General features: G+C 40.9%; 1 protein-coding gene across 11 annotated transcripts in view; it reads left to right on the top strand.

The window, feature by feature from the left end:
• LOC124176603 (tensin-1) overlaps positions 1-22,942 on the top strand; it is a 99,800-nt gene that overhangs the window by 74,342 nt on the left and 2,516 nt on the right. For 8 of the 11 annotated variants that reach the window (XM_046558111.1, XM_046558117.1, XM_046558114.1 and 5 more), the window contains 11 exons: positions 8,103-8,401; positions 9,338-9,945; positions 15,695-15,905; positions 15,988-16,173; positions 17,077-17,649; positions 18,392-18,804; positions 19,382-19,471; positions 20,612-20,723; positions 20,824-21,007; positions 21,107-21,472; positions 22,240-22,519. In XM_046558111.1, the coding sequence (XP_046414067.1) occupies positions 8,103-8,401; positions 9,338-9,945; positions 15,695-15,905; positions 15,988-16,173; positions 17,077-17,649; positions 18,392-18,804; positions 19,382-19,471; positions 20,612-20,723; positions 20,824-21,007; positions 21,107-21,472; positions 22,240-22,519 (3,322 nt within the window). The remainder of the gene's footprint in view (positions 1-8,102; positions 8,402-9,337; positions 9,946-15,694; positions 15,906-15,987; positions 16,174-17,076; positions 17,650-18,391; positions 18,805-19,381; positions 19,472-20,611; positions 20,724-20,823; positions 21,008-21,106; positions 21,473-22,239; positions 22,520-22,942) is intronic. The other 3 variants (XM_046558113.1, XM_046558112.1, XM_046558121.1) reach the window with 3 other exon arrangements.

Raw genomic sequence — 22,942 nt, 5'->3', positions numbered from 1 at the left:
ACGTGCGTTCACTGTTATTTAAATTCATCCTTGACCGTAGGAATTTACAAGAGATATATTCCTTATCGGCTTATACCACCGATGTACGATAAAGCGATTAATTTTATCTGGGCCAGTCGTGATCGATAATATTATCGTAATACCAGCTACGTATGTATACACCTTTAAACGTCCGCAGGAAATGAACGCATTTTCTCACAACGATGCGTAAAAGTTGCGGTAAAAAATAGAAAAAAAAGATGTATTTATCTATGGGTTGATCTTTCCATATCTACTTCGACCTGATTGAGTGATCAAAGGTAACGTTCCCAACACCATAACAAGATACGTGAAATTTGTAATTAATTAATTCAGTCTTACGCAAGTACGGATTATTATATCATGCAGCATCTCGAAATTCTAAACGGCAACTGCAGCGCAGTCTCGATGCTCCAGCGATGTTGAAATCTATTTATAAAACAGGAATTACATTATTCATTCTTTTTTTTTTTTTTGCTCTATTTCTTTTGTTAAATGATCAACCAGTCTTCTTCGTCCTGTTTAATACATGGAAAAATCAGGAAAGTTTAATTATAAATCTCGACGACAACCGTTGAACAAAACGAGGGGAAATCGGTGACATGTAGTTTGCAATTCGGAGTGGAGAAAATAAAACCGAAATGGTAGATCGAAATTCCGGTCAACGTACTGAAACTGCTACTATACAGGAGCATGGCGCATGCATTTACGGGTGGTTCGAGAAAGTCCATTCCTAGAAAGTTTCTTTCTTCCGTTCAGCCTCTTGTAGAGCCTTACAAGGATATAAATTCGCGCAAATGCCGAGTGCGATTCTTTCTCGATGAAAATTAACATCGACTTTCGGCGATTTCGGTTTCCACCGTCCTACATGTTGGATAATACATTTCAACAGCTCTCCGGGCAACGAGCAGAGCGTTTCGCGTGAGGAACGAATAAATAATTTAAACGACGTGTACACAGCCGAGTTAATTGATCATCGAGACACGTGGCTTTTCTCAAGGTGGCTGCTAGGTTGACACAGCTTTGGTGTGAGAATAAGACTCGAAAAATTGTCTTTCTCTAAAATGCGTATACATGCACATAGTGAAGCTGCAAATTTATCACGTGCCTGTTCGCGACATCGTATGTCAACAATTTGAATGGGAGAAAAAGGGAAGGAACTATCGAATAAAAAAATGGAAGAATTCTGGTCCAGAGATATTTGCCTCCCTGCAGTTTTAACGGCTGGCTTTAAAAATTGAAATCAAAATTAATCGGTAATCTACAATCAAGCTCTCGGCATCAAAGCACGTTGTCAAATGAAGAGAAGAGCAAACGTTCACGATGTCACAAGACAGCAGCAACGCTCCGATATGAGTTATGAAAAATACGTCGATTCATCGTTTGTCATTCTCTGTATTATCAATCACAGCCTGATGATATCTTGCTCCAAAATAAAAGCGATTCCTTGCACTCAAATTCTGTACAAGCATGTTTAGAAGCAAGAGCGCAACCATATAACAGAAATTCGAGCAAACGTCTGTATTTTTGGTTATTCATTGGTCCGTTTGGAAATTGCAAACGCAGCAAGACTTGCAATCTGTATCGATTACTAATTTCACTTTGTTCCGTTTTTGCCTTATGGTGTACGGTTCGAAAGTAGTGCAAAGCCGACTCAAGCCGTCTAATGGCAATGCGAACTGCATCGGAGACGGAACGGCGTGTATTATATGCATGTTGGTACGATTTTCTGCAAGAGCGATACACCCAAACCAAGTCTGCGATACACGTCTATGAGACGCGTCCTTGTCCCAGTTAATAGTCGCGTTCCTGCAACTGTTACACATCTGTGTCTGTGTAATACAATATCAAAGCGTTACAACAAACCAATCAGCTTAGACTTATTTTTCACCAAGCAGTACCAGCCTCTGACGCTTGGAAAATGCGCCGGTTGCATCCAATCGGAACCTCCTCGTATTTGTACAGCCCTACTTATCGGTTCATTGAAATGCCGGAGACGTAGGACCGAAACCCTGGAGCTAAGCTCAGGGCCCTTAAGCCGATTAATTACCGGCAATCACCGCGATGCGCGAAGTGGATGCATGCAGTGCAGCTTTTCATGCAGGACACGTTCGTCTGACGTTGGTTGTAATTTCGCGTCACGCGTCTGCGCATCGAGGAATATTACACGTGTTGTGACCGACGGCCTTGCGATTTTAAATACGAGCTTATAGTGCGCATATTGTATACGACTAATATCCTGTTACGAAAGAGTCTCGGCCCATTCATGCTATCCTCGATCTTGTGAGTGCAGCGCGCGTCAACGATCGAGATCACGATCGATACTCGATGTTTCGGTGCCGTGAAGCATGCGTTCAATTTCAGACGAAGCATTGCACGATCAATCAAACTCCTGCTTGATAGATGTTTATCCCTTCTTTCGATCGTATTATTGTTATTCAAATTATTACCGAAGTCTGCGCCAGCATCGCTTCAATCAACTAACTGCGCATTTTTTTCAATAAAAATCTTTGTCATTTACAATTAGAAGTTTGTCCGTTTCACGGAAGTCAGGATAAGTTTTACATACTTTTACAAAAAAATTGAGGCGATTTTGTAATTCAAAGTAGTATTCGAGTTTTTCAATATCAAACCCACTATAATACAGACCGAATAAGATTCATTACACGTATTTTGCATAAATTGAATCTTGAGAAACGGCATGATCTTTCTTTTGTTCTTAATTGGCTAATTTCGTTGGTACAGAAAATTGGGAACGATCTCTTGCCGCGGTTCGTAAGAGAGTAAAATTGAAAAATAGTCATTACGATTTGACGCGAAAATTTCCTCGACTAAGGATTTTCCGCACTGTGCAGCGTTGAACAAGGCGGCATATTATACCGAGACTCTCGCGCATGTAATGCCGAAGGTTTGGTTACCCTAAAAGGTCCGACTGTGGGCGCTCGGTGAGCTGAAGAGAGGATAGAGAGAGGGAGAGAAAAAGAGGGAAGGAGTTAAGAGAACTCTCGAGTGTTTCAGCACCGGGTTCGTGCCGCCGTATTGGCTACATTCATAGGTGTACATATGCAATACGCGTGTATCGATGCGTACAAATGTATAAAATACAGGCATTCTCAACGGGACCACACGGGCATCGCCGCTCCATATATCCCAAGATAGGCTCGACACGTATGCCTTGCGAGAGTGAGAGTTTGAGGCGCGGTTCTGCAGGATTTCATACCTGCTGTACACGCGAATGAACGAGGCTCTGCGTGATATTTGCAAGCTTCCAGCGTTCGGTCAGGCCTGCAAAACGCGAGCAAAATCATTGGGCCCGCCTTACGGCTCGTCGCAGTTGACGCGATCCTTTGAGCCAGGACGGTGTCCGTCGCAGTGGTGATTAAAACGTTGGAACAAAAACGGCTCTCCGAATCGGTATACGTGGCTAGTTGCGTAATGATGCTGAAAAATTTCCTACCACCTGTCAATTTGAATATTCAATCGAAGAAGCTTGGATAAAAAATGAGGAAATAAACGCTGTTTGAACAGCGTTTAAAGTCGAGGATAGAACGACACAATATTGGAAAGATATTTGAACAAACTAGGCGAAGTGAGTAAACTTGGCGAAACATTAGACTGTCGGGAATTTGGTTTTTTCTATTAAAAAACAACAAAAATAAAAAAAAAAAATCAAAAAGGATTTTTACTTACCAATCTCACGTGCACGCATTTTATTAATAATAATTAACACGGTGTTTGCGAAACTGGATGGAGTGGTAGACACAGTGCAGGAGCGGAAGAGGTGTTGAACTCGAGGTTTTATCTCTTCTCGAATTCTCGAAGGAACAGCACTCGAGGCTGTGACCAAATCAAGACGTAGTTTCGGTCGTCGTCGTCGTCGTCGTCGTGGGTGCAGGTAGGCGTCTTCGCCAAATAAGACAATATAACGAGCTGGCTGGTTATACATAACGGCAAGTGACGAGGGCCGGACGTGGCTAAATGATGAGAAGATCAAAAGATTTAGTACCTACTCTGTTCGACCTCGGGTAATGGAGGATGAAAAATAACATTCATTGTGTTATAGTTTAAATAACATATGTATGGAATAATTTCATCGACAAGCTTGTTCGGTGAGCTTCTCAAAAACTGACTCCAAAAGTGGAGAGAAAAAAAAATGTACCCAGACCATTGGATAATGCACAGTGCAATTGAACTTTTCATCGTCGTTATGTTTTATATAGAATAATAAATATCTCTTTCTTATTCACGTGCCTCTGCCTCCCTGGGATTTATAGGAGCGGTGGATAGGTATAAGTCATTGCGGATTTATCGTGGGCGTTGCGGCAATGAGCGTTGCAGTCGATAATCATTCGTGATCTACGCAGCTCCGCTGCATATGTATGTCTCCATCAAACCCCTTATTTGAGACCGATGGTCGTTACAGATGAGGATTTTTCTATCTGTCTTTGCTTATTACGATCGCGATCGAACGGACGGGCGACGATGATGCCAAATACGATAAAAAGTAATCTTGTAATATACCTTGAACGATACGGGTCGATGGTCTTGCCATTTGCTAAGAGAAGCTTCTTCCCACACGAGATTTATCCCGATTTCGCAGACTCCCCGACCTCATCCGGGGCAGCTCAACCGTGCAAGCAGACTAATCGCGTGACGCCGGCTTCCGGCGCCACGAAATCTTCTCTTTTTCTCCTCTCTCTCTCTCTCTCTCTCTCTGGTCTGATCTATAAATAGATTAACGAGAGATGAACAGAAGTATGCGTGCATAGATATGGCCGAGTTGAAGCTTGCCGCGTAGAGTGAATTGTTGGTGAAATTGATCGTTTTTGCTGATTTATTTTCTTAAATTTTTTTCTTACAAGTATCCAAACAAACGATAAATAGACGAGCCTGAAATTCGCTTGCCACATTGAAGGAAAATATGCTATCGCAATCAATCACGCGTTGCAAGCAATGCTTTTCTTCTTCTTATCCTTGTTCCCATCGTCTAGAGACGGAATCTGGGACCTGGTGCATTCAATGGCCTAACCAAATACTCCGCGGTAGATTTTATCTCTGACATACGCGTGTAGCGGTATAATAGTAGGAACAAAGTTGTATATGTGCGTGGACAGTGCGGTGAAGCTTGACCATTTAAGCCGAGTGCGGACAAATCGTTCCGTTCGAATTACGTAACAATAAGCCTCTATTCGTGTGTGCGCCTGATTGTGTGTTTATATTACATCCTTTGACAACCACTGATCGTTTTACTCGATTCTTTTATTGTTGTTTTACATGCGGTTGTGTCGATCTTCATTGTAGCGCCTACCATATCCATCCGTCCAATGCTGCATTCGTCGTCCTCCTGAGAAGTCGCGTTATAATGTTATCGCGTAGGCGTGTAGCTTCGACAAGCCCGTATGAAAACAAAGAATCAAAATTCATTTTGTCAAAAATGCTTCGCAACGATCGAGGCCTTTAAAAGAAACGGGAAAAATTGAAGAGAAAAAAAAAAAAATTAAAATGATGTATAGAATGTCCAACGCGTTACGTGTCATACCTATAATGCAAGCGACTCGTTTTACGACGGTTCTGGAGGCTGCAGGAACGAATATACATACGTGTAGGCATACATACTGGAGTAATATGCGTTTTTATAAATGACGTGGGCGCGTTAAGAGATCATTTGCATCGCCTCGCCGCCGTCCATCTGTCGAAATATTTGCATGCGGTCAAAACAACTCGAACGCTTTAAGGGTCAAGGATACAAGAATTATCGTAATCGTCGCAAGTATCATTGGTTATAGAATATTTTCGGTTCTGAAATAGCCAGTATTCGTTCACGTTATTTTTCGCCCACGCGGTAACTTGAGGCTAATAATACCTTGCGGTAAATATATTCATATACCTGAATATAGAAATAAAATAAATCAGGTTGACCAAAGGTGAAACCGTGTAGCGAGAAGGCTCGAGGATTCGAACGTTTGAAAAATGAAAAAAATTCAATCAAGAAACCCCTTGACGACGAGTTCAAAGAAAAGGAATGACTTGAGCAAATATCTGCTCTCGCGGGTGAATTCTTATACGAATTACTAACGCGTCGATGGTTCGCCAGGATACATACATATACACACATGTATATGTATATGTCTACATATGTACGCAAGATATACGTATACGTATGTATAATAATCCAACCACCAGACGCCAGATATCGTTCTGGAACTGAGAAGCCACCACTTCGTGACCACTTTAGAAAGCACTTTAGATTTTTCTCTTTGTTGCATATACCGAAGTGGTAGCAGGCATGTGTATATACATGTATATATGTATATATATACACATCTGTCGGCATTGATGGCTAAATGGAATAAATTAATACACTTGATAAGGACTAGTTCAAAGGACCAGGGACCGTTCCTCAGTTACCGCTTCATTTGGATTTAATTCTTCTTATCGAAAATTCCTTACTTCAAAAATCGAGCGATTGTTTTGCCGAATACAGTTGTGAGACTGAATTTGCAAATCTCAAAACAGCATACATCTTTATCTACCTAGTAGATTGTGTCATTTCGAGTTGATGCTTTGCTGTGACTAGTCCAAGGTCTTGAACCATTACAAAACTGAAATTCTTCGCCTGCAGGGTGAACTTGTCGCTATTTTTGAAATTCATTTTCTTTTTACAGACTGCAGTGAAATAGGTGTTGAAAAATGTTTCGGAAAAATGTGTGTATATTTATGTACACGTAAGTAGAAACGAAAAAGCATATTGAGCATGCTATAAAAGAGAAATAAACAAGTTGTGTACAACGGTGATAAATTTAATCGTGCATCAATGACCGTGCTAAAAATATAAAGACATTCTTAAGCATCGCATGCATACTTACAGCTTATATACGAGCGGTTGTTACGCGTATTTATAGACGTGATGAAACCCTTACTTATGGTCATTCTACCGCGAATTGGATGGTCGATTGTTCACCGCTTCGAAGGATAATTGTGACCTAAGAGGGACAGAAATGTATACGTATAGATGTGTGTATGCATTACGGTAAATAGTCATTGCGAGAAGAACTATTACAATTTAACCTACCGCAAGCGTTACGTCACTAACTTGGAGTCGCCGAAGTATATGACGTAACCGGTAACACGGGAATTGACTAATTGTAAATTACGCCTGTATTACCACCTACGGAATTTTTGCATTACCCTTCACTGAATTGAATTCAGAGAGTCGGAACGATTTTATGCGACGTCTTATTTATTAAAGACTTTCAGAAGCAAAATTCGTGCAAAAAAAAATAAAAAATTGCGAACTATGACAAATGATGGTTAGAGTTTTAACTTGCAACGTGAAACCTATCGCCTATCGATTATTAGCAGAAAATTCCAGTTCTTTCTTTCTAATACAATTCAATTTCCTATCTCTCGTACACGTATTTGAACGACCTAGAATGGGATATTTTAAGAGTCGTACGCGACACTATCTGCACTGACATTTAAAATTCGGCAGGCTTACATGAATCAAAATACAGTTTCGTGAGTTGCTCAATTCGACGAGCATCCAAAAGTCACGAATCTCGATCTCTTGATAGTTATTATCGATATGTCCTGTTCGACAAAATTGGCCAAAATACATGAATCGTTAATTTTTTTTGTCGTCGTTCGTCGCTTCGTTATATAATACTTTAAGAATCGTTTTCCCATTCCAATAATCCGATCCTGTGTCGGTTTCGAATCATCTAATTGCAAACTCCTTTCCAACGTACCCGACAATTATTTCACGGTGTTAAAAACGCTCCTAATAGATTCTCATCGTCTTTATCCACCTTTCCAAACAACCGCGTCTCTCATACGCTTTTCCCATATCCTTGGCACGCGGTATCCGTATATAATAATACAACAGAAGCGAGTATTGTGTTCGTTTTGGTTAGCACCTGACGTCCCACCGGCACTCCTTCTGAATTTCCCACAACCCGCCCGACACCGAATTCCCTTTTCTCTCTCTCTCTCTCTCTCTCTCTCTCTCTCTCTCTCTCTCTCTTTCAACCGCGTAAAAAATCTCTTCTAACCCCTCCCCCCCCCCTCTTCATTTCGTTTTTCAGAGGGTCGCGACACGCCGTTGTCTCCGCCCCCGCCCTCCAGTTCCTCGGTTCAAACGTCGCCCAGAGGCTTGGGGTACACCTGCGGCCCCATCGATGGCTCCCTCTACGCAGTCGTTAATCCCGGTGGCGCTGGCGGACCCCGGGGTTCCCCGTTGACCGTGTCGATGGACAGCGGCATAAGCAGCGCTCCTCCGCAACGACCCAGTCCTCCAGAAGCAGAGCCGGACTCCGAAAACGACCGGCTCAACAGCCACGGCGATCTTGACAAGCTCCTTCACGATATGATGCTTACTGTCGAGGTGAGTTAACGTTTTCAAATTTTGAACCAACGGATGTTGTTATTTTTTGTTTTATTTTATGTTGATATAAACACTTGTCGAACAAGTACGGAAAGTCTTGCCGAGGGTTATTTATCGATGTCTCCGATAATCGCTGACGGTGATTATTCCGGGACAAAGGATACGAAACAGAAATTTTTGTTGATATGTACAATTATCTGTTGTCATCTGCGATACGATATAAAATCATTCAGAATAAATTTTAGGCGTCATTATCGCAAATTTTCCACAATCATTGGTATGAAATTTTATTTTATTCGGTAGATAAATTATTTCAATAAGACTTTTTAATATTTTCAATAAATTTTCGGATTAATCTGAAACTTGTACACGGATAACTGTACGGAGCATCTCAAATTATCATTTTGTAAAGTAATTCTAGTTCATATAATGAATAAAAAAAATTGTTCATTTTCTGTGACAGTATTTCGTGAACTTGTCGAATTCTAAACGGAGTGATGATGACTGCTGATTACAGCGACACTTACGCAGCTTGTTTTTTTTATTCACTCGTTATTCTATTAATTTGTGTCGTCAATCTACTGTAATTGTAAAACTTGAAACGTAGCGTAGCGTTATATCGCAATTTTCGTTTACATGTAACAAATACGCGTCACAATTCTCTGAGGCATGCTGTGGGAAATATAAATGAGTCGAGAGTCTTACAGAATATGAGCAGAAGAAAGAAAGAATGAAAGAAAAAGAAAACCGAACAACTTGGTCAATGATTCCGAAACTTTTTTTCCGACAATGTCATATAAAATGAAACGTATATTTTGTACAAATTGCAAAAAATTATAAAATCTAAGATTTAAATTAAATGATAAAATTAAAATTCACCATCAGGAAAGTGTTACTGATTAACCGTTCCCCGTCGTTTGTGCTGTTTCATTTCAGTCTATGCCAGACCCACCGCCGATAGAAAATTACAGATCAGACAAAAGCGACAAGATGTACATCCGGGAGACGCGAGGCTACAACAGCAGCGGTAACCAATCGTCAAACTACTCGACGCTCAAGGATTCGTACCGAAGCTACTCTTCGAAGAACGGCGACAGCCCTTCTTACAGCGGTGGCAGCAGCTATTCGACCCTGAAGAACGAACCTCAAGACCCGATCACCCTGAGGAAGGACACGATCGAACGACGGGAAGAGATAAGGAGCTTCGACGTTAACTTCCGTCGGTCACCGGAGCGAAAAAACGGCACCGAGTCCTTCTCTCCACCCGGGAACATCGACTTCATAGACGAGGACATTCCCTACCACGCCAGGCAGACCAGCCAACCCTTCACCTACGGCGCCACCACAGACATGATTAAGCAACAGATACTCTCCTCGCCTTCCCTCGTCAGGAAGGCCTCCGTTAGAGGCGCCGCCCCCGTCGTCGATCTCGACGACATACTCGGGGAACGCGAGAAGAGGACCGTCAGCCCGACGACCCCTGACCCACCGCCTGAATTTGCAAACGGGTCTGGGACTCTCAAGACTAATGACTACACGGACGGGTGAGTCGAGAGTTTTGTCAATTTTTTGTGAGGGGGTGGAAATTTAGAACGATTGAAGAATAGAAGGGCCAGAGTGTTGAGTTTTCAAAGACGCGAAACTCTTTGTTTCGTAGAACATCGTAACTTGGAAAGTTGAATTAGACAGGTAGAAAAATATCTCGTTCTATTTTCTAATCTTTCTACATTCTTTCCCATTAGTCGTCAGATTTTACTCCAGGTCTTTCGTTTTTTCAAAAACCTCTTCACAATTGTTTTAATTCTGCAAAAAGTGTACTCCTCGAGAAGTTATAGCACAGGTTTTCATTAGTTTTTTGAGTAATTTTAGTTTCCTTGTATTTCAAAATCAAAATTTTCAAATATCAAAATAACGCAGCGGAGTTCGTTGCGGTGCTTCTGTGAAGCTTATACCGTAACCATTCCAAAGTTATCACCCTTTTCTCTCAACATTCTTTTTTCTTTACGAAATACTATCTCATCTTGCATGTCTAGTAAAATGTGTGAGAGATCGGTCGAAGAAGAGAAGATTAGTTCGAAACCTTTCTCAGATTCGACCAAAGAATTTTTCAGTAAATCGAACCGTGGTCGGAACACAAATATATACGAATAATACAAACAAGCGTAAACAAATTCCTGTGAATACAGAAAGCTTTTTTCCGACGTGAAATGAAATAATAAATATTATATTTTCGGTGTAATTGGCCTCGACCGCGGAATCTGTATACAGTGTACGGTGTATCTTTAGACCGAACGGGGTAATACCGAAGGTTTATTTTGATAATGGACCGTGAAGCGCAATATTTGTATCACGGGGATACCATGCATGTCTACACCATAGACAGATGACGTTTATCGAAGAAACAATTGACAGATGGCCGGTGGCGACTGGCAACGTCGTGCAGGGTCTGCATAATATCCGCACGAGTACATTAAGAGTCATGTACGCGTATACGTATACAGTACACATAATATCCCACATATGTATAATACGTTCCGTATATTCCTTCGTTACAGTCATACAACTCCGTTCATGAGAAAGCTTGAGATATCTCGTGGTTTTCCTTTTACGGTGTTACTACCGCAGAAGCAAGAAACAAACAACAAAGAACAAAAAAAAAAAAAACCACGCACCGCGCGATTTGCTCGCGATTGATTTTCAACCAGGTTGTAAAAAGCGTGTCCAAATACGCGCGTGCCAGCTTTCTTTTCTCTTTCTCGCCACATGTCACTCGACGTAAAAATTTCTCGACTTTCCTTCACCCCTACGTGTAATATGCACAGGAAAGAAGATAAATAAATTGAAAGAAATTTTTAATTAGCTTTTCCGTATAGAATTTACTCTCTGCGTACCTATTATAGAACCTTGTTGTCACATGGCTAGATACCCTGCTTATAAGAATAATCGCGGGCGTCTGACGTACACGTGTCATAAACGTCAACGGCATCTCGTATTTATATATATATATATGCAGACGGCACTCTTGTGCAAGGCCCCGTGCGTTTGCATTACGGACGCGGGTGTACATTGAGAGAGACGGAGAAGGGCTTCAGGGGGAAGAAAATAAAATACAAAAAGTAATATGAAACAAGAAGAAGAAGAAGAAGAAGAAGAAAAAGAAGAAGTAGTAATGGCCTCGACTATTTTAAACCCTCAGCCGCCCTCTGACATAATTTTAAATTTAGAACGCGCCCGAGTGATCGCGAGCTTTGGCCGCCGTTTTGCCGAGCTTTTATATCTTATACCCCTCGCTCACTTTTCTATGTAATACATATACATGCCTGTGCCTGATACGCATGTGCGTAACACACGTAACACAGATCTGTATCGTCTATTGCCAGACGTCCTAAACCTTCTCATTCTTCTGATGCTTCTTTTGTCAACAATAGAAAAATCGACGTTAACGCCAACATCACGCGCTACTTCCTCCTTTCGTCGAACCAAGAATATCCCGCCTAAAAGACTTCTATTCGCCTCTCGCGCAACCGACTTACCAAAGCAAATACGACGTCGTTTTTATCACCAACCCTTTTTTCCAACTTTTCTTCTTGCACTCGCAAGTTGATCGACCTGCGCAGATGTCAACGGACGGTGAATTTTTTCCTTTTTCGCCACTTGTTTTGAATATTTTTTTAACACCAACATTGAATAAACCGCGGGGCGTTGGGGGAAGGGGGGAGGAATTACATCCGCGAACAAAACGGTTTGCCCTGCATGATTTTCTCCGCAGTTCGAAACTTTGCGTGGCGAGTTCTGCTCGAAGAAAGTATAATGTAACAGAGGTACGGTCACGAAGAGGAGGAGGAGGAGGAGGAGGAGGGATATTGCGGTACACGTACCTACAGTACGTAGTTGGATCTCCCGAATAGGAAATCCAGGAACTGCATCACGTTGTGGCCGCGCGTACACAGTATTCGTTTCTTTGGCTTTGAGGCGGATAAGGCGGTCGCTGAAATTGTCATCAGCGAGATTAAAATGAATGACATAACGTGAGTTTACCGCAAAAAATTATAATTCACCTACACGTTTTTATTATTGTTATTATTATTATTTACTTTTTTTCTGTCGGTGATTTTTCAAATTCTCGTTTGCGGAGTAAACTGAATATCGCGTTGATGAACTTGAGGTCGTTACGATATATACGGAGAGAAAAAATTGAATAATTATCACGGGTAATATTAATGGGCAGAATTTTTACCACGGTTCCATGTCGAAAAATTCATACAACTCGCGACACGTGGAATCGTTGTTTGTTGTATGTATCGTGTAATTTGCACGGTATATTTTATATAGCGAGTCATTTTTGTATTTATAGAGAATCGAGTTATAAATAGAAACGTTAGCTTGCGGATGATAACGAGAAATATACGACCATTTTCTCGGGAACATTGTGTATATATACGCCTAGACTTATACGAATTATCGTACGCTAATCGCGATTAAATTATTTATACGATATCTCGTAAGCGAATAAGCTTCAGCTCGTCATCGCCGTTCGTGACGAAACTGTTGTCCGCAGCAGTAATTACATGAATTACGTATGGAACAAGCTTACGGACAATTATCAGACCATGTAGGTAACGAGATGAAACGATGATAGTTGCGGTCACAATAAATTTTATTCGTAAAAACCAAATAACCCAAGCAAACAACAATTTTTCTTCTTTCAACGATAAAACCAGATACTGTACCGATAGATTTTTGTACCACGAAACTCGTAAATGATTCAAACTCGACGAGTATAAATAAATGGAACTTTTCCATCGCCGAGCAATGTAGTAAAAATATTTGACACTCGTGTACTCGTTATCTCAAAGGTAAGATTCAGATCATGAATGATGCTGAAAAAATACACCAAGGCTCAGGCACGTGTGTATCAATTGAATGTAAAAAAAAAAAAAAAGTGAAGAAACTGGATTCCCTGGCCTGTATATTAAAATTATTACCACGCTCCCGAGGCGATGCAGGATCCGTATTTACCCTGTTCATTCGAAGCGAACTATCACGTTAATGCGCCATAAAGGAAGTTGACCGCGGATTACGATGAGTTTTGATGGTGGCAACCAGCGAACCGGTATGGGCCGCGTGCCATGGTGTGGGTCATGCCTTGTCCCACGAGTCCAAGGAATGGCACGACTCCAGTCCTCCGATTCGCGTAGTTGCAACTGAACCGCATTCTCGGTACACCGTGTGGGTATAATAATCTACTGTACCGCCGATACCTCATACGTACATATATATATAATTATATATGTATACTTGTGCGTTCTCTCGGATAGCAGCGAACCTCCTCCCACACGATTGAAGCACACGTTACACACGCCCAATATTGCATAAATAACAGCTTACCCCGATACCAGCAATTATTATGAAATATCACCTAGACGCTACGGTATACCGTTGATAATTACTCCGATATGTATAATGGTAAAATGTGCACAGCTATACCGTATCCATATGCAATCGCTTATCACAATTGAACCGCGCAGATTGTTGCTTTGTTTGTACGATTTGTGACCCGATTCTGTAATATCGGCACGACATCTACCATTCCGAATGGTGTTTACCTGCGTTTTATTCATCGGTTTAGTCATGCGCGAATCCGAATAAGGACCGATTGGTTATAATCGAGATCGGTTGGAATTATTGGAGAATGCCTGAAGTGAGAAAGTAGAAAAAATCGGATCGGAAGTAGATGATAAGGTTGATCGAAAGGTGAAAAAACGTATCAGAACATTTGTGAAAATACGAAACGTGAGTTTCGGATATTACCTGAATAAATAATAAATTTTCTCGGGAACTTGGACAGAATTGATCAGATTCAATTTATCAAAATTTGCAACGTTTCGTTGGTTTTATTTATTTTCCAACTTCATCAGGCAAGTTTTGAGGTTAAATCGTCGTTAAAATCCTCTGGTCCATAACATCCAGTCAAAATTATGTTTAAATAAGACTAGACAGATATATACATTTTTGTTTTTTTGATAAAATTATAAACTCATTGTGCCAATAAATTAATTTGAATAAAATAAAATGGACAAATATGATGATGGACAAATACACATGTCAAACGTAGTGACTCTTAAATCACAGTCTGTGGAGGATTTTAACGAGGATTTTAAAGAGGATTTTAAAGAGGATTTTAACGACGATTTAACCTCAAAACTTGCCTGATGAAGTTGGAAAATAAATAAAACCAACGAAACGTTGCAAATTTTGATAAATTGAATCTGATCAATTCTGTCCAAGTTCCCGAGAAAATTTATTATTCATTACATTTAACATGGATGAGAACCAAGATTTGGATTACCTGAATAAGTTATATATTTAAACAAAAAACGTGAACAGCCTGAAATCTCTTCACGAGATTTACGACAATTATGACTGTCTTTTTCTCTCTAGATACGAATAAAATTTTTTAACGGAACTATTTTTCATTCGTTGGAATATACGGTCGGATTTTGACCCTTCGGTGTAATTACGACCTGATAAACTAAGACACCGATTCACATAACTTGCCTATATGCGCGACTCTGACGCGTCGTCTTCCAATTCATTGAGCCTGTGTTCTGCTACGTGATAATTATCCAAGTTCCTCTAATTGCTCGGTTATCACCGCTTCGTCCGTCTCGACAGCTATCCCGATTATTTTCTCTGCTACCCTGCTCCCTCTGTCTTTCTCTCTCTCTCTTTCCCTCTCTCCATGAGAAACTTGAGATAAATTACGTCAGCAGTATAAAATTACGTCTCCGAATTACCGCTATACTGTTATACGTAATAAGGAGCGGAATAATCAGAGTTAAAAAACGTTGAAAATTAGTAGGTAATAAATTTGACAATCTAATTTAACGCAGTTGAAAATCGGTCGAAGATTCGTCAAAATCTCGACCTCACAGTAACGAGATTTGACGCTGGGCGACATTTTCTTTGTCCAACGAAACTGTCTCGCGACTCTTGACAACGCGAGGCCACCTTAAAAGACCTTTGCACGGGAATGACGCAAGCTTCGACATTAAGGAGCTACATGGTCCATTGCTTCGAGGCGATGGCCCGAGACGACCTCGTCAATCAATAGATAATTACTCCTATATATCTTATTATAAAGCCGGGAGAGTGGCTCGCGCTATTCTTTATCGATCATTCCGTCGGGCCCATCCTCCCGATCTCCAATTTCTCTCGCCTGCTCGTCTCCTCTTCGCTCGATCGCTTTCGTTTTTACAATGATTGTTTTTTTCTTCCGCTTGTTCGACACAGGTTGTCGTGGCTGAGACAACAGCAGCTCAAACTTGCTGCTAGAAGGGACGAGAGGAGCCCGAGCAAACAGTGGCGGCAGGAATCGGGGAACCGGGTTATCGGCGAACTGAGAACCGTGCAGCGAGGAAGAGTCCGGCAGGACGGATACGCCAGCGATTCGGCGGTTCTTGACGGCGACGATGATGCCTGGACGATAAATTACACGATGCAGGTGAGCTGACGATATTCAAAAAATTGACGAATTTGAGCTTTGAAATATATTCGAACCAACAAACCCGATTCAATAATTTCAGCCGCAAGTACGATCCGCGACTTACACCTCGGCGCCGGCTAGTCCGTTGCTTCCGCAGAGGTCGAGCAGCCGTAAGTACAACAACGGTACCCTGATTGGCGGTCGTCCGCGTGCGGAAAGTTTCAACGAACGTCCATTCGTCGGAGTTAAACGTGGCTACGAATTGAGGAAGAACAGCGAGACTCAGGTGAGAGGAGATATTGCACAGAAACCGAATGACCGATTACGATAATAACGAACTGAATACCGATACAATTCCCACGTAACTCCTTTTTCGTCTTTCTATTTTATTATTATTATCGTTATTACATACACATATAGGTATATATAATATACATATACCTAATAATGAGCACTAATAGATTGAGCTTTATTCACATCACTATCAAATAGCGTTTAGATGGCTGCTAGATCTTATACGCAATGTCATGCAATGATTTAATATTATTATTTTTTACCGTCACGCGTAGAATAGTTTATTATACGCTACAGCTTCGATTAACTCAACCCACTTACTATTATATACGTGTTATAGGTAGGAATAATAGAAGTTGTAATGTGCGTTTGTTAGCGATAGGCACAACCTTCTAGTGTTGCATATTTTATCCTCCATACATGTATCGTTTACAACGTTTGACAATCATGAAGATATCGGTCGAGGGACGCAAGTTCGAGTTCTTACCGCCCAAGTTGTTCGGTTAGAATTTCGCGATTCAGTCCGTCTAATCGGAATATAACAAAGCATGGGAAAAACGAAACTAATTTAATGCAGTTGAATTCAATTGGAAAATAACATGTTGTCAAATAGTAGACACAGTATAACAAGAATAGCCTGGAATAGAGACTTTGATCTGAAAAAAAAGAACATTGTTCAACGATTTTAGAAATGTCAGATCATCAGATGTAAAGTATATCTGAGTTACGCCCTGAGAAACGCGGTTCTCTCGAAAAGGGTGGAGGAAAAATTTACGTTGAAGAAAAAAAAAAAAAAAAAATGTCGACGTGTAACTATAAACATAACGCGTATTGCACGGATCCCTGCAGCTGCATGCCGGCTATGAACCATAGAAAATTCGCTTGCGCGTTACAGAGTCCCCCGATGTCCCCAAGATCAGCTCTCGCAGCTGCTCCCTTAGGATATGCCTTCCAGCAAACGTTGAGCCGACATTATCAGCATCAGCAGCTGCAACAACAACAGGCGAACGGTGAAAATCAACGACACTCACCGCCGCAGCCGGAATCGCGAAGCGATAGCTACGCGAGGACAGAATCTCTGCTTAATCAGCACCACCGCGCTTTGGCGCTGAACGAAAATTCCTCGTATCAAGTCCGGCCCAACGAGTCGAGAAGCAACTTCGTCTACTCCTCGAGCAAATTGCATTCGGTAAACAGCTCGGGCCCCGGTTCTCAGGAGTCGGGATTGCTGCAAACCGTCGATGACCAACCGGCTCAGAACTCCGGAGGCGGAACTGCAAATTCAAATTCCAGCGCCAACAGGGCAGATAACGCGACGTCGGATCCGCTCGTGAGCCTATTTCAGTCATTGGCGGAAATATCGAACGTCAGAACCACCTCATCTACTAATAAGAACGAACTGCATACCCGCGCCACATCGACAAACACAACTAACAGTTCCCCTAACCAGTCGCCAAAAGCATGGCAGGTTTGTTGCTAGATAAAGCTTCGCATTTTTCGGCTTATTATTAACGTAGTAGTTTTTTGTTTCTTTTTGTTTTGTTTTTTTTTTTTTTTTTATCTTTGTGACTCTCTTTTTCTTCTCACCTAATCAAAACGACCTTTTTTCTCATAATCAATTCTCACCTCGCACGCACCCAGAGGTGGGTAGCATTTTCAGCATATACGTATGTTATTTAGCCCGTTAGTATAATTGCCGATACATGGTTTACATCTGCATCGAACCATCGATCATTCATTGATTCAGTAAATGGATGTTTTCTTTGTTCTCTAAAACCGAGTTCATATCTAACAGTTTCGTCGCGTGTTTCTCTTTCTTATACATACACGGTATATCTTGTTCCAATTGTTACTCGAACGATAGATTTCTAAAATTTTCTCGTTTTATTCTCAAGGAACTCTAGCCGGTCGAAATTTCGTCCCGAGAGAAAAATTTGTTTGCAATTAGAAGTAAAACAATAATAATATCTCTTCAAATAAACTTGAGATTCAAATTCAACGGGGAGTTTTCATTGAAACTTGACGTTCAACGCCAGCAGATAGGCAACCGAAGCTACGGATCGAATATACGTCGATACAAAAGGTAGATCCGGTTGCCTATCTGCTGGCGTTGAACGCTGAGTTTCACGGAAAACTCCCGGTCCGAAAAAGCTCGGTGTATAGTCCCTCCCACTTTGAGATAATCCTGTGTCGTTTTTGCGATTTCTTAGTCCCACAATGACTCGGTATCATCGTGGACGGAGAGGAGCATCAGCCCAGCAGGAGGCGCGGGAGCAGGAAGTACAGCGTCGCGGCCGCAAACCCCAGCGTTTCCGGTTCACCCGCGAACACCGTACGTTAACAACGCCTCGCCGACGGTAACATTCGCCAGCGATAAGATTTACGCGACTTCGAACAGCGTGAACAACGCGATAAACAACAACACCAACATCAATAACAAAAACAACAAGAACAACAACAACAACAACAACAACGACAACAACAACGGGCCGGAAGACACTAGAAATTACAACGGGAATGGCAACTACGGGAATTACACAACCGAGCGTGTTTTCACAGCCGAGGAAAGAAGAGAAATATCCAGAGAGACGGGATTGCCTCCCAAGAGTCCGACAACCCAGCGGTAAGAGAAATTACTGTTTTTATCTCAGCTTCTTAGAGTAATCAGATGAGTAATGTTTCAATCTTACACCTGTAACGCAACATCTGTTATTGCAGAGTTATTTATTTGCGTTGAAAAATTTGGGCAGATTTTTTTTTTTTTTTTTTTCATTGAGATCATTCCCATCATTAAAATGGAGTACTTTGATCCATTGTTATATCGATTGATGGTATGATGTATTTTCGAGCGAAAGAAAACAAGCACCAATTTTTCAACCATAGGAACAGATCGATGAATTTTACAGAGTGAAAAGGATCTAAGTACTTGCCGTTGGCGTGCAAAATTTTAACTAATTTCCAAAATAGAATATGAATTAGTTTCACGCGAGAAATAGCTGTTAGAAATTTCGATTATCTTGCGATTGAATATTTGTCATTTTTGATAATAGATGATGATCCATACCGTATAAATTATTTTATACCGATGCGGGTGGTAATGAAAATAATTAGCTACTTGAATATCGTGCTATATTCATTTAAGTTGATAATTTTTAATTGAGAAAATGACGAGAGACAATGGATTATCTTGGTGATTTTAGACGTTTGAGTTTCCCAGCAAGCGGATCGCTAAAGCAAACGAATAACAAACGATGGCCGCTCACTAACCAGTCGGCGTCGTTCGATTATAGGTAAATTTAAAATACACAGTACACGAAGAAAATACAGGGGAGACAGCTTCGATCACCGTATATTATGGCAATTTCTCAATTCTATTTCTCCCCTATCTTTTTCTATTTCTCTGACTCTCCCTCTTTCTCTATCTGTCTCTCTGTCTCCCTCTATGTCTATCATTTTTTGCTAGGCAAGTTTCACAAGCATCAGTTTCCTATGTCTGGCCATAATTTCGTATCAATCATTGTTCACGATTTTATTCTTAGTGTTACGAGTTTGTTTCACCGTTTGATTCTTGTATTACTAACATAATTTAATGTTACACCGCCAGCATTGAATTCTAACTCGATCGATCGACCAGCAATCTCAATCAAAATCTTGTTGGATCATCATGCACTGGTATGAAATTAAAGAGGAAAAGATTCAACCGAAACTAAAAAATATTCAGTTACAATGTTGCCTGAATCCAGGTGCCAGGAGATAGATTTTGATACAGAAATATCTACGCAAAAAGATGCTGCATTAATGCATTAATTCAAATTTATGGCATCAAATAATGAAGTATAATTATCATCCTTTGCAAAATTTACTGACATCAATCTTTCACGCTTTTCTTACAGATTATTATAATATATTATACAATATGTATACAGATTTTTCTCGGCTAACGTTTGTCTTTCAGCTTTGCATCTTGTGAATAAACAATGAATTTTGCAATACTCTGACGAAGAAAATGTTTACTCCAGTGCAGTTTGATCAAAGGGGTTCGGCGTCCTTCATTTTTAACGTGAATTTTCATTTGTCATTTATAACATATAAAAATGTTTGACAATTTATCGTCGTGTGCAATGACCAGCGAATGACTACCGAATCCCTTTGACAGAAGTGCAGAAGATTTTCTTGATTGATAATTTTGAATTGACCTATTTTTAATTTCATCTTTTTTATCGTTGCACGATTAACAGCGTACGTCATTCCACATGTATATACCTAATACCCATATAAATATACCTACGTACACTGCCATGCACCTGAAATGTGGTTTTATTGTGTATATTTCACGGAATGACTCACACCTGAGTGTTGCACCATTGATCAATTAAAAACGAGGAAAATAACGCTGCCTAAATATACATACGATATACGTAAATTTTCAGCAAGGATCGACCTGTCTCTCCCGGAGGAGAGTACGCCAGTCAGTCTCAAATGACGATAAGTAATCAAAGCCCCGGCACACCGACGCAGATAGAATTCGCCCAGAGTCCAAAGGTACGGCAAAGGGAAAAATTTGATCGAACAAATAATTAAATGAAGCTGAAAATCAAGCTTTTATCTGAGAAAATTTCATCTTACCAAATTTCATTTCCAGAGTGCCATATCATACTCGTCAATAAACAGCGGCGGTCAGTCATCGCCCAAGGTCTATAACTACGGATCCAGAAGATCGAGCGTTCACTCAAACACAGAACCCCAGGAAGTTGCCGATGCCAATGTAAAGTTCGTCAGAGACACAAGCCGGATTTGGTACAAGCCGAACATTTCTAGAGAACAAGGTAATTACCGAGGTGGCAAAATGATTAATCGATCATCGAGGTGCGTTTGTTGTTCGACCACGTTTTTAAAAACACCCCCTATAATTCTATCTCCTCCAGCGATCGCGATGCTCAAGGACGCGACTCCGGGGATGTTCGTTGTTCGCGACAGCAATTCCTTCCCCGGGGCCTTTGGGCTCGCCCTTAAGGTGGCGACGCCGCCTCCAGGAGCTCCGAGCAGCCCTCGGGATCCGGCGAGCGAATTAGTGAGGCATTTTCTCATCGAGCCGACATCGAGAGGCGTTCGTCTAAAGGGATGCGCTAACGAACCGGTCTTCAGCTCGCTCTCGGCCCTCGTTTATCAGCACAGTTTAATGGCCATGGCTTTACCCTGCCAGCTGCTTCTTCCCGAACCGGAAGCCGCCGCCAGAGCCCTCGACTCACCGGGAACGAGCAGCGCTCAGCAGCTACTTGCTCAGGGGGCGGGTGAGTCTTTCTCCTTTTTCAACAAATTTAACAATTTTTTCATACTATTGTCGCACTATCTGTAACGCGAACTACTTCTTGAAATTTAGACCCGTACATTAACGTACATCCTTGTACGTTCATATTTTCACCGATACTCAAATGCATCGTGCAAAACCCTTTCATTTTGTTCGAAGAAATATTTGCCAAGTAACTGAATGAGAAATTATCGGGCAAAAATCTTGTTCACCGAGTAGCGTGATAAAAGTGGTTTTCCTGATTCTTGACGATTTGACTTTCTTTCACGTCTTATACACGTGTCGTTTAAGTCATAGTAATAGATTGATTACGGTGAAAATAATATTATTGATGAATTCACTGGGTCATATAACGGAATTACCAGTCTTACTAGAATATATCATATAATATAATTTCGTAAAATTAAAAATTCTTAGAAAAACATAGTTCGTACTTAGTTAGCCCATAATTTGTTGAATTGAGCTATTCGATTGCCTTCTATGTCGGTATAATGTGCTAGAAATTCTTTTAGACTTACGTCACTTGGAAATCTTAATATTGCTCTTTTATCGACCACTTCTGCTAATAAAATTTTTACCGCAGCGCTGTCTTGCTCTTTCTCTTTTCAATAAATCGAAAAACCAACCAGTGGTGAGGTTGATTCATCGAAATTTGATTGTCCAAACTACAAATTTGTTTCTTCTACAAGAAAAAAAACACCTGCAATATGCGTAATCTGCAAAACTTAAGGAATGCCCGAATCGTTTCAGCTTGCAACGTCCTCTACCTCTTCACAATCGATACTGAATCTTTGACGGGGCCACAAGCGATCAGAAAAACTGTCACGACGCTTTTCGAACAGCGGCCATTACCAACTGCGACTGTAGTCCACTTCAAGGTATCGGCCCAGGGTATCACCCTGACGGATAACGCCCGTAAACTATTCTTCAGGAGACATTATCCGACAAATAACATCAGCTACTGCGGTCTCGACGTCGACGAACGGACCTGGAACTTCGTAGCCGAAAGCGGGCAGGGCCAAACCTCTCAGTAAGCTTGATTTATACAGTAATATTGCTACTTCGGTAAATCTTATTGGGAATTCTTTACATAGTTCGGTATTAAAAACAAAATTATCGAAAAATTAGTTTTATTCAACTTGGAAACATGTTTCATCACGTTTCATGAAATTTTGCCAACCGGTTACTGAGAGAGAAAAAATAATCTCAAAGAAACTAGACCGGCGCTTGACAGTCGGCTTTAATAAATTCAAAGTCTCTTAGGCAATTTTTTTATTACGTTCTTTAGATTGTTTCGATGCCAACTGTATGCTGCTAATCTCAGACATTTGTTAAAAACTTTTTTCTAAGAGGAGAAAATATGTAGTAAATTTGACTGTCAATAAAGATAGCATACCTCTTTCTTTACGTGCCGGCACGTTTTTACATTTTCACCCGTATACATATATGAGCG

This window comes from Neodiprion fabricii, chromosome 2 (assembly GCF_021155785.1).
Source record: "Neodiprion fabricii isolate iyNeoFabr1 chromosome 2, iyNeoFabr1.1, whole genome shotgun sequence".
NCBI classification, from domain to species: Eukaryota; Metazoa; Arthropoda; class Insecta; order Hymenoptera; family Diprionidae; genus Neodiprion; species Neodiprion fabricii.
The sequence above is the reverse complement of the archived record's forward strand: the minus strand, read 5'-3'. Positions and strand labels throughout refer to the sequence as shown.